At 35.3% G+C, this 13,769-nt stretch overlaps 1 protein-coding gene across 3 annotated transcripts in view; it reads right to left on the bottom strand.

The window, feature by feature from the left end:
* Positions 1 to 7,813: 7,813 nt before the first annotated feature.
* LOC139688299 (acyl-CoA:lysophosphatidylglycerol acyltransferase 1-like) overlaps positions 7,814 to 13,769 on the bottom strand; it is a 28,423-nt gene continuing 22,467 nt past the window's right edge. For all 3 annotated transcript variants that reach the window (XM_071585789.1, XM_071585788.1, XM_071585790.1), the window contains exon 8: positions 7,814 to 12,250. In XM_071585789.1, coding sequence (XP_071441890.1) covers positions 12,008 to 12,250 — 243 coding nt within the window. In that variant the 3' untranslated portion in view covers positions 7,814 to 12,007. The remainder of the gene's footprint in view (positions 12,251 to 13,769) is intronic.

The raw sequence follows: 13,769 nt of genomic DNA, 5'->3' as shown, positions 1-13,769 counted from the left end.
AACAGCAAAAAAACAAAACTCAATGGTGAAAAAATGTTTAACCCAATATTAAATTGCAACACATTTTTCCCATGGGGTGCCAAAGCACTAATCTCCGTCAAATTTAAATGTTTCTTATACTATGCCAGATATGTTAATTTTATTATTCTAGATTGTTCCTAGGAAGGTATCTGAACCATTTCATTTTATGTGCTAGATAACACCTTGCACATATAAAGTACACACTATCTTTCAGAGTTCTCTAGAGCAGCTCAATCAAATGCCATATAACGCAACTCATTACAATCCATAGCATAGAATGAATGAGTGAGTGTATTTTAAGAATGGTTATAATCTTCATAGAGGTTTAATCAACATAAATACTCCGGGAGAAGATTTGTTCATTGAATGCTCCAAGGAATCATCAAGAATTAACAACTCAATCACAGTTTTCAAAAAAATTCCTGGAACAATTCATTTGAACATACGACTGTATAACTATTCATATTCATTTATAATATGAACATACAACTATTCATCATTTCATACTATGAACATACGACTGTACCACTATCTGCCTACGCAGTTGAAATTGGACTGTATCCAGAGTTTTAAGAATAGGGTATATACACAGTTACTTGCTCACCCACTTTACTTATTGGATGAAATCTTTCGTGACAATCTTCATCACATTTAAGAATGTATATTTATATATTAAGTAATATTTATTTCAACGACATTTAATATGGTTGTACCATTTTTCCAAATGAATAAAGTATGATTACTTCAACAATAACAAACACCTTGAAATGTATCGTGCACAAAAAATTAATAGTTCATACTTGGTTATAATGGTGGGGTAAGCATCAAACTGAAAAAAATCTTTAGAATAGAATTGTTCAACTGGAGCATAAAAAAAACATTGGTGAGAATCACCCAAGTTGTGCTAGGTTAATTTCCTTTAAATTACATACATTATGAATTGATATAAAGTTTACCATCAATTAAATTGTTTGCAGGATAGAGCAAAATAATGTTAAATCATTTTCTCCCTTTTTTAAATAATATACTTTTGTAGCTATCAATATACAGTAAAAAGATCTTGCGGGTGTTCCTGAAAATGCATTTTGTGATATCCATGAAGAATTCTTCATTTATTCAATTAATGGATATTTTATACTTGGGGGAAAAATTGTGGAGAGTGACTAAAAAGAAATCGGCATTTGACTGTAGTTGAAGGCTTGGGTTGAGTTTTTCATGCAGTTCACTCGGAGAGAACCTTATTGAATAAGAGAAATAACCCATAAAAGGCAGTAAAAATAGGTATCATGTTTCATACACCATCATTTACAGAGGTAGGAATTGAGGTGTTGAAAGTAAAGGCTGCTTCATTTGATGATAGTTAAAACAGAAAAGCAAAGACATTTAATGTTATGGTATGCATAGAGGAAGAAATAAACAAGTGTTTAGGTTATACCATGCATCTGATTGAAAAAATAGGTACTTTAGCTGTCATAGAGAACATCAGGGAACTAGGTATTTAAATGAATTTAGCAAGGTAAGCTGTTACACTTTTGGTGATAACTGATGAAAATGCTGTACAGAACACAAACAAAGACCAGAGGGCCTGGATTTGATTCCCAGGAATAAATTTGAGCACCTTCAGATTCACCTAAGCTGCGTTAGTTTTCAGGTACATGATATATTTCTGCAAAAAAACAAGTGGAAAAGTGAAAGGAACCTTACCTGCCAATGCATGAAATTCACATGCCATTTGGCTTAATATTGGGTGAGCTTTGCCCTTACCTACAAGAACAATTGAACGTAGTGTGGTGCACTTGAGTGACTTTTTCTTCAATTCTACATACTTTCCACCCCCCCTTCATTACATACAACATGGCTATTCTTTCCCACCCCCTAACCCATCTGACTAATGCTATTCTCTCCATTCCAGCCTTCAACTTTCTATCCCCAATTAAAATGCTCCAAATCCACCTCCTGGCACCTTCATATTTCAATCAACAATCCTCTCTCCTCCCAAACATCTGCTTTCTACTTCTCATCTATTTTCCATTTATCTTTTTCATATCCTTCTACACATCTATGTTTCAAAAGCTCCAAGCTTTATCTATCATCTTGCTTCAATGAACATGTTTCCTTGCCATACAAAACATTCTCAATTTTTTTCTGTCAACAATCTCCCTCAACATTCCAGTCTTCAACTCCCTCTCCTTGTGAAAGCTTTTGCCTACTATGACCATTTTGATCCTAAACATTACCAAGACAGGAAAACAGTTGACTTACTCTACTTTTGGACCCCTCTTCCTCAAAAAGCTCATAACCTTTGTTTTGTTTACATTTGTTTCCATCCTGTATCTACCACACTGATTTTCTATTGCACTAACCATAGTAATGAATGTAACCTATTGACTAAATAATGCATCTCCCAAAAATCTGATTTATCAATTCTCCACCAATTTGCGCTCCTATTGACAGTTCCTCCTATGCCATTGGTATCATTTTCCCCATATTTTTTTGGACAACATGGGTAACAATGTACACCCCAGTCTTACACCTCCTCCTAAACACTGCCCATCCAGTCTCTCCATCCCCCGCTTCCACCCGAGCATGCTGAAACATGAAGAAGACACACCTCATAAAATTCACAAAAATTTCATTAATACAGAACCCTTTTATTGGTGAAATTTTCAAAGTTTGTCTAATTCCCTAAGAGGAATGTTCACAAGGTTGAGCCCAATACGATTGAAATGTTGAGATATGTAATGGTTTTGGGTAGGTCATCAATCTCTCCTATCTAATATAACACATTCGTCCAATCCACCCTGTTTGCTCGACTGAATGGCTTTTTAAATATAGGAGATAACAAATACAACCTGATTTTTTCTATATTCCTTTCATTAGAGACCACATATTGCATATCATGTATATAATGTTCAAATACACTTTACCCAAGTGTGGCTGTAAATTGTTCATGTGACACACAAAAGAAAGAAATGACTCAATTTATTTTATACATTTCAGCCATCCAGCCACCTTCATCTCTGTGAGTAGTTGATTCTTGCGCACTTTTCGTGGAAGCACAGCAATGCCAAACACCCATTCTCCATAGAAATGTAAAAGAACAATATGTACTTCCATGCCCAATTGTTACGCCCATCACCTACTTTCGCAACCTAAACAAGCACACTATCCACATCTGGCATCTGCTCAACACTTAATATGGTGTATCTTTTGAAATGCACAACATTTCATGTAGTAGAATGTTCCATACCCATACCATTCTGCATCAATAGCTATCACGCAGTCCCTCCTTCTAATTACCTCATTCACTATAATAAATGTGATGATTTCCTCACTGTTTCTGCAAACCATTCCTTACCTGCCCCCACACCTTCTACCGAAGTCTGCACCCTAAAAATGATGACAATATGGACTCTCAGGACATTAGATTGGTAGGTAACAGCTATTGTGGCCATGAGAATACTGGTGTTTGGAGGAATTCAGATGGAGGAAATTGTACAAATCTTTGATGTAAGATGCGAGAGAAGTGACCATGGGTTGAAGGTAGTGGTCTATCAATGCAGCAGACATTCCTTCAGAGGAATAGTTGATGCAAGGAGGCAATGGGCATCCAGGGTTCTTTTGGGTAGCAAATATAAGAGTGGGTCTTGGGATTAGGGGGGATGAAGAACAAATGTCTGTGGTGAGAGGCCTTCTTTGGCTTCGAAGGAGATTTCCTTTTGGTGTAGCGGGTTAGGATGGTGGAACGAGGTAAACAATAGAGGTCATTTAATGGGCACAAATATATATACATTTGTACGTATGTCATGAGCATAAAAATTCAGCTAATGCTTTCCTCCACATTTCTTTCTGATGATACAAGGGATATGCATATAAATGTTCATATATACAAATGCGGTGACTAACACCCATTAGACAGAAGATAAAGATGAACATACCAGGAGTAGGTATATAGAGTAACAAAGGTTCAATAATAACAAAGAAGATTACTGTGTTAGATGGCAGTCATTAAATGCAAAAATGAGAGAAGATGGCCAAATACAAATTTCATGAAAACATTCCTGATGGCAGTAACATCCCCTCTTGGTACTATTTCGGAGCAAGGGAAAGAACAGGATACCAAGGATGAACACTTGTTTGTTGGGAAAAGCTGACAATCCAACCAGATAAAAGTGGTCCAGAATGGAACTCATTTGACCCAAGATGATTATAAAATCTACACGTATTTAAACTAGCACCAATATTGAAATTTCGGAATTTAGAAATCATTCACTTTACTGGGGCTTGAACCTGGATCTCTCAATTTCCAGTCATGTGCTTTAATGGATCAAGATACTGAGGCATTCTCTTACACACTGTACATTTCTAGGGGATCTATATGGTAAAGACAATGTCCGAACTGAAATTTCTGCAGCATTTCAGCGTATGAATCTGTTAAAGTAACACATGACATCACTTGCAATTTGTCAGACATGCCATTATTTTAAGTCAGAAAGTTATGGATTTGCCCTACACCTCTCCTATGCTGCATATTCTTTCATACAACCTCTTATTGACAATTTAATTACTACATTGACAGAACTTTTCACCGGAGGTACAGCTTAAAATCAAATACTGCAAAAACCTACACTAGGCCCCTCTCTCTCCTATTAAATTCATTCAACAATTCCCTTAGAAGTTTACAAATTCTGATCACACTATAGCCATTGGCACAATCATCCGACAGAAATCACACCTCTGCATGCATCTTACACTTTTACATCAGTTGTGTGTGTTGCATCCCAATAAACCAATTGAGTTCTTTTTTTTGATAAAAACACCTCATTTGGGTTGGGCAGGTTGAGCCAGAAACAATTGAATATTTATAACACCTCATATTCTTCATTACTCTTTTTGCCCATCTTTATGCCTAAAATCTCCCTGTAACATGCAATCGAGTTAATGCTAAGGCATTATGAAATAAGCTTGTCTCACTATTTCCAGTTCCTTGTCATTGATCCTGGAAAATGGACATTACACGGAGAACTCCATGGCACCTTTCATCAAGAGTTTGCTAATGCCAATGACTGGTTTCTCTCCCCCCTTCCTCCTTTACCATCCATCCCTCATGGTGTAAATGATCTCAGCTGTCAGTCGCCTCCCTGCTACTACTATTTTTTTGTGTATATGCTGGTCACTAAAGCTAATACAATTCACAGGAAAGCATTTAAGCAAGCTCACAAACATAAAGGTTGTTTAAGTTTGATGGTCTAACCTCAGAAAATGACATGCATTACAGGCATCCCACAAGGGAATGGCTAGCTTGGAAGGAATGAAAAAACTCAACCTTTCATTTGCCTTATGGTTTAGCTGGCTGTGAAACCATAGATAAGACAAAAATTCAACGCAGAAGATGCAATGGAGGCACTTAAAGGGAGTTTGAAGACATTATGAATCATCAAATCAAGCTAACATGCACACTTCGTTCAATCAAGCTCCCAGACTTAAAAACATTGGAGCAGCAAGTGAATGCATTCATGAGCATCACATTGAAACTCAGTGCCACAGGGAAACCTATGAACAATGAAATGCTAATGTTAAAAGGTCAAGAGTGATGAATGCAAGTCAATGACTAAGGATTTCTAGAGCTTCAATGTTGGAATCGCTAGTAACTACATGAAAACTATACTTTGGAAAGATCAAAAATGTGTGTAAAACCACAAATGCTGGTTGAAAGTCTGTATTGTTAACGAGAAAGCATGATTCAAGAGGAGGATTATCAGGAAGCCAAAAAGCTGACATTTAGGACCTATGGACAGTGGAGACAATTAAAGCTAAACTGTGGAAATAAACTCAATGATAACCTCACAGAAAATCAGGAAGGCTGGTTCAACGAATAACTCTATGTTGCCCTTGGCTGTTTATGCTGATTGTCCTACGTAAGTGTTATATAGATTCAGGGGCTTCTAATGACATGATATTAAAAAAAAAAGCCAATGAACTTCGATGATTATACGAGGGTGGTCCCACAAGCACCCAGCCTAACCTAGAGCAGCAGTAGTTGTTTTGAAAAATGTCACTGTATTAGAAAGTATGCAATCTATAAGGAATATGTTTCAAGTTTGAAGACGCCACATTGTTCAGTGTTAGTTTGGCAGCCATCAATAGTTACCATTTTCAGTGAATTTGTGAAAATGGAGAAAATTGGTCATCATTATGTGATACAATACCTTAATTTTAGGCCTCAGCCCAACCAATATAAAAGCTGAACTCGATTCTACTCTGGGTGAGCCTGTTCAATCGTTTTCAACAGTACAATGGGTAGCAGGTAGTAAAACAGGTAGCAGACTTTAAACGAGGCCGTACGAGCTGTCAAGATGAGCATCGCATTGGTCGACCAAATGAGGTGACGACTCCAATAACCAGTGTCGTGAAGATGTTTCAATTGAGTGTTTAGCAAAGTTTCACAGCATCAAAGTAGAATTTTTGCAGTTTCATAACCACGGATAAAACATGGGTCCATTACTTCACATCCACGACAAAGAACAATCAAAAAAATTGATTGAAAAGGGAGAACCGCCTCCAAAGAAGGCGAAGGCCATTTTATCTGTTGGCAAGGTCATGGCGTCAGTTTTTTGGGATGCGCGTGGGATAATTTACATTGACTATCTTGAAAAAGTAAAAACAATCAATGGTGAGTATTATGCAAACTTATTGCAACATTTTAGCAAAGAAATCATGCAAAAGCGGCCGCATTTGGCTAAGAAGAAGTGTTGTTTCATCAAGACAATGCACCAGCTCACAAATCCATTATTGCAGTGACCAAAATTCATGAATTAAAGTTTGAATGGCTACCTCATGCACCATATTCACCAGATTTAGCCCCTCGGGTTATTTTCTGTTCACAAACTTGAATAAATGGCTCGGTGGTCAAAGATTTTCCAACCGTAAAGAAGTATTGCCGGCAGTTAATGGCTATTTTGAGGAGCAAGACAGTTCTCATTATAAAAAGGGTATCGAACTCATTGAACATCGCTGGGAAAAGTGTATAGAGCTGAAAGGATATTGTTGAAAACTAAATATATATTTTTCCAAAATGTTTGTTTTTTCTTTGTTGGGTCGGTACTTCTGTGACAACCCATGAATAGTTGAGAAATAATTATGAAAAAGTTCTTATGATCATCAATATCTGTCATATCTATTTATTAAATATAAAGCAATAGAAAAGCATGGTGTGAAAAAGGTTACATACTATGATTATGACTGTTCAATGTTTTCATGGATGAGCAAATGATGGATGCACACATCATGCAAGTGCAATGATTGGATATGTAAAAGTAAGTGTGCCCATTCACCTATACTAGTCATGCAATTCTACTGCTGGTTGAGAGCCTAACAAGGGACCCTGTATAGTTCGAGCAATGTAACAGAGAGGATAAAATTATAAGATAATGCATAAAAAAGTGAAGTACTTAGTTTTACTTCATGAGGAGAATGGGGAGAATAATTGCATAAAGAGCATAGATAATGAAAGAATTTAACCAGCAAATGATAGTTTCTCTGGGTAGAAAAATTTCAAATGTTTTAAGAAAAGATGGATGCATTAAAAGTATATCTAAATGCTGATAGAAAGGTTTTTAGGTAGTAAGTATAAATAAGTGAGTGCATAAATAAAGAACTGGTGTATACAATAATGGAAATGACTGCATAAAAGTGTATTCCTCCCTATACTGTGTGGAAGTAAAACTTGGCTGTTTGCGATGATAAGCATTTATATTTACTAAACATGGCATGTGTGTATGGGGCACCTAAAAGGAGTGTTTACAGTGGTAGAGAATTCATAGAGAGAGAGAGCAAATGTAAGAGAGAGAGAGAGAGAGAGGAAGGTGAGGAGGAATGAGTGAATAGTGGTCATGCAAGAATGCAGATTGGATGCACAGTGATGATGGACAAATGTAAAAGAAGGGTGTCCACCTTTGTTTAGTCATGATGAGAGAGGACTGATGAGAGCTCCATCACCTTTAAACAGAAAAAACACAAAACAAAAATTATCATAAAATCCTTTTATGGAGCATATTTCAATAGCAACTGAAGTTTACTATTGTCGCCAAAACAAAATCATTCTGGCTGAACACAGGAAATAATACTGAACTAATGTGTCAGTTCTACAAGATCACCCACTGGTTTTATGACAGTGGGGCTGCTTTAGAATCAACATTCACTGATAACCCAAGGAAATTTCACCCAGCAAAGATATAGAGATCCCAATGGTCACATTGATGCAAGAGAAGTTACACATATATTAACAACCAAAATCACATGGATTCACAGTTTGCACACATCATATTCAATGACTAATCACATTATTTCTTTTCTTTGACAAGTCTACCCCACTACCTCAAAGCAGTAAAAACTAAAATAATAAAATTCATTTTTCACTATAACAACTACATCCTTTCCACCAAATCTCCTAACTTTATTTGTATACACTTACAGAAAAAGTGTTACAACATGGACTTCAAAATTTGTTTCAACTATGCAACCAGAAAACTTCCATTACTCAACCAAACTGGCAACAAAGGAGGGTTTTATTCACAGCCAATCACAAAATTGTAATAACAACTTTGGATTTTAGTTTCATCAATGTCATAAAATTGATTACATGGGTACATTGCAGCTACACAATTTACAGACTCATCTACTTCACAGAAAACCTTTAGAAACTGTACCCTCCTAAAATTGGTCAAAGTCTGGAATACTTTGCATAGTAATACTGCAATGAAATCACCATTACCTTTGTATAACTTGTGAAATTCACTGTTACAGAATGGGATAATGAACATAGTTATTTTTGCATAATTTCAGGAATTAATTTACCATTCCATTACAATTAAGACCATACATAATTTCAGCACTTGCTCCCAATACTAGTATGAGTTTATTTAGCACAATGAAACACTAAAAACAATAGACATGGCATTTTTTTTTAAAACATGATTCTCACCTTTCTTATTTATAAGAGTAAATGCAGGCTCCCTAATCACTCAAAAGTATTACACATGAATAGAAAATAATTTCTGAATCTTTGCAAAATATATGTCATTCATCCAAAAAATAAATTAAATTTTGAATCAAGTCAAGAAATTAATTGGAACATATGCTTTTCAATAAAATTAAAAAGAAATATTTTTCTGCAATGGTTTTACTGAGTGCTGACTGCACTGGTTTCAACAGTTGTACACAATGAGATGTAGTATTATTAGTGAATTCAGAATGAATGCACACACAATAAAAGGAATTTACATATTTTTCATTTAAGTGTTTCAAAATGACAAAGGGGAAAAGGCTCCATTACATGTTAATTCACACTTTCCTTTCAAGAGAATCATTTCTTTATTGAGTAATTTTGAAAATCATTTAATGGTTTAATGCATGTATGTCTCAATGAAAATCATACATAAAATGAATACATGCATTATGGATATTGCCATTTCAAAAATGGCTTGGTATCTTTCTTTGGAAATATGAAAATTTCTGATACTTAGAATAAAATCTGTTAGCAATCACTACGCCCCCCTGCCACTTCATTACTACAATTAAACATTATAAAAATACCATACAAGTAAGATTATACTTAAAATGCTGTCAGTTATGTCAACCAAGGATCCACACATTGTTTTGCTTTCCATCTTAAAATTGCTTAGAAGCAAATGCTTTAATTTACAAGTAACAAATACACAATTCTTTCATAAGTATGAACAAGGAAATAGTCTACACCTGCAGCCAGTCATTTGACTAGAAAATAGCTAATTCATTTCACTCAACTGCATCAAAGAACAAAGTTACAAGCAACAGCATACCTATTATTCTTATCATTGCCTTTCAGCATCACAAAGCATACAAAGATGATATACAAAAAACCTTGTTTGCTTTCACTTCAACAAACACACACACTCACACACACATGCATCCACACTTGAAATAATTTGAGTCTCATTCAATGTCAAAGGCCATTTTCTCAACAGCCAACCTCATTCAAAGATTGATGCCACAAAAGTGATCGTAAAAAGCAATGACTGAAGAAGCAAGTGCTTTAAATGCACATTAGAACAGACAAATCTGCAATTGATGGATATTTCAACATATTGATACATGCCTTATAACAGGGGATAGAATGTAGTGTTTATCTAGCCTGCTGCTTATGCACATAATGTCCCCAGTTCATTCACATAAAAGCAATTTCTTTAATGATTTAGTTAGCATCCAACTTGGAAAAGCAAGGGGATTGTTATCATTTTCTTCACTATTGACTTTGATGCACAACCAAAGACAACTGTAGTGTTAACTGTTGTTATTATGCTAATCGAGGGTAAAAACAATTTTAGAGTTCTTTGGTCAAGTATAACAAATACTGAACACAGAGTATGATATATCATTAAGAACTCCAAAGATTGTCAGAATAAAACCAGTAACTACTGATACACAAGGATTCATGTGCACAGGCCTTAGAAATGTATTTCCAAAGCACCAAAAAAGACTGATAATAAATAGGTTCTAAATACAAAAGCCTCCAAAGTCATTGATGCCTACTTAATAAATATACTACCTAAAACACCTGAGACAATTCCAAATTCAAAACAATATTTCCTTAGTTTAATGCTCATGCATTCATTATAAGTTATGACTACCAAAGGTACTTCAAGCTCCAGTTACAGAGGTAAACAAATATGTTGTTTTACATTAAAACATACATTATGCAAACCCATACTGAGATTTAAAATGCTGAAGAGTGATAAATGTACCAATAAGTTATTATCAGCCAAATTCACTTCAATAAATAATAATGAAAATTTAAAATATTTACAAGTACCTAATTTGTTCCAAGAGGAAGGAGACTAAAAGCCCAAGTATATCTGCAAAGAATTAAAGTTTATATTTTGATGGCTAACTTATCACTGGCACCAGTGATTTGAAATGCAGCATCATTAATTCCATTCCATATCAGCATAACTCAATGCAATGCACTTATCAATTGGGTAAATTATGGAATTCTGGATACCTTACAATGATAAAGCCGCGGGAAAAGTAGAAAAATCATTGGAAATACCAATTGAAGAAATATAATCTTCAAGGTAAACTACTTTCCCACAGCTACATCTCATCATCAAACCAAATTAATGAAGAAATTATCACATAAAAACTATGAAATTGATGACATTGTGAATGGAATGTATGCCAATGAAACAAAGAGGTACAGCACCAAATTGAAAGAAAACATTCATATTTTTGTCAGAGACTTCATCTGCACATTCTGACTGAAAAAAATGCCCTTTTCTGGCATTTTACGTACTAGTCTCTGCATGGCTAGCACCACTTCACAGATAATTAGGTTCCTTTTTATATCAGCGCTATCATTATTCAGCAAATGAACACCTCACAGACTTAACTAAAATGGCATTTTGGAGCTTCACTCACAAAAATCAACATTCTACTTGTGCTGCTTAACCCATAGAAGCATTTAACATATCACATGGAAATATGGAGCAAAAAGTTCTGCCATCCCATTTTCAGAATTTTGAATCAAGAATGGACAATTTTTCCACATGATGATGAATTTATCCAATGCTGACAGCATACCCATTTTGTTACTATGTAAAAAGAATTCCGGTAAAAAGACAGCATGAAAAAACTATGTGCATGAGGAGATTCCACAACTACTCATTTATTCCTCAAGGAAGGTTCATCACATCCTGATTTTGCCATCAGTCTTGAGGGGCACCCTGCAAACTCTTTAAATTGGCACCCATGGAGAAGAAGTAGACAGTTGTCCAAGATGGTCGTGGTGAACAACTATATGAAGATGAATGCACATTCGCTCACTCACACACACTTGGAAGCTATGAAGGAGTTGAAAAATTTCCCAACTTATCTCTTTCAAATAAACATAACATTTAAGGCTTTGGATTGTTTCAATTAGGAAAGTGTTATCACTAATATGCACACATGATTACCAGAAATGTGAGAAAACATATGAGAGTAGGTGAAAGTGAAAGTATGATGATGTGATGAAGAATAGGTGGAGGATGAGAAATCGAAGGCAGTCCTGTGAAACAGTTTGGGGTGGTATTGGCTCCGAACAGTAGTCTTTTGTGGGGAAAACACCAGTTTTATAATAGACCTCCAGCATTTGCTCCTTTTCTACAAATCGATCGTACAGCCATTTTGTTAGAGCATCACTGTCCTGCGGAACCTAGAAGGGGAAGATTTGAAAGACCTCTTAGATAAGCAAAAATATGTCAACAGTGTGAAGTGAACCTACTGCATTCAGTTTAAAATGAAAGCGAACAAGCTTCCACAACATACACACAGGTTACCTAGTCAAACACTAAAACTGCACATGAGATATTACGTCATGATTAGCCATTATCATCAGCTTGCCCATCAATCCTCAATAATGGATATTTAATTACATATATTAATAACATACAAGCTACTTTGGGTTATTTACAGCCAAACTTGTGACCGTCCATACTGTTGACCTGACTCAAAAGACTAAGTTACTAAAATATAACTTAATTAAAATAATCAAAAAATAAAACCTTCCGGAAATAGTTCCTTCTATGCTTGCAAGAAGCTGGCATGGCATAAGTGGTTAATTACCACCACACTAGCAATAGTCATTGTGTAAGCAACTATGCATTGAAACTCTTTTGTTCATCATAACTGCAGTTGTTTTTGCGAGTATTTATGACCAAATTTTTATTATAACATACGAACATAATTACTGTTACTACTACAGCAGATGCAAGCACTGCATATCAAGGATCCAAGTTCCACACAAATCTGAAATAAAGACATTACCAAGAAGATATGCATGACCTGAGGACCTCACATATTTCATGATATTAATTTGGAATACCTAGAAAGTTACATTTTCCTTGGCCAAATATATTCTGAAGCCATTTGACTATGCTGACAAATTGATAGCTCTTTCAACCATTCCTCTGGAATAGCCTTAGCCCCCTAAAAACTGTCCTCCTCCTGAAAAATAATACATAAATTTAAAGGAATAAATGGTGTAATTTTTTGAATCAATACTTCCATTACCAAGATAATTATTTTGGGAGGAACAATTATTAGGAAATTGACTGAGGCAGCTTTTGATGGCCATATGTTACTAGCAAATATGCAGCACAGCATTCAGAAATATGTAAAGGTGATTGAGTGAGAGATTCAGCAGCAACCAAACTCTTTTGATCATGAGGTATCAATACAGGATTAATACAAAATGAATGCATGGCTCCATAAGGTAAATTAAAAAAAAAAAGGAATAGGTTTCAATAAGCTCACAAAGTAACACACTCACTGTCCTTTTCAGATATTCTAGATAGTTTCCTCAGAAAATCAGAATTGTCAACTCTTGAGGCAATGAATTCTAATGCTTTCATTTATACTTTGGATACACAAACATTACTTGGTTGATAAATAGCTGTTATCATCCTGACATCATTTGATTCTTGGATGTGGATTTGTAGAAGATTAAACAGTAAATGTGAAGTGGAACAGTTGAAAATTTATACCAAGCATCAACTAACTTGATGTAACCAAGCAAAATGTTCTCACAAGGAGCGAGTAAAAATGGATAAACGGCAACATACACATGTAATGTCTCTCATATTTTAATCCTGCAGACGAATTATGGTAGGTTCGATTGATAACTTCAACATTTTTGCGAGAAAGAGTTAAAATTTATCAAGTAAAAATTAGAT

Source organism: Hetaerina americana, unplaced genomic scaffold (genome assembly GCF_022747635.1).
Source record: "Hetaerina americana unplaced genomic scaffold, ioHetAmer1.1.p SCAF_2, whole genome shotgun sequence".
Taxonomy (NCBI): Eukaryota; Metazoa; Arthropoda; class Insecta; order Odonata; family Calopterygidae; genus Hetaerina; species Hetaerina americana.
This window is presented reverse-complemented; position numbering and strand designations above follow the sequence as displayed.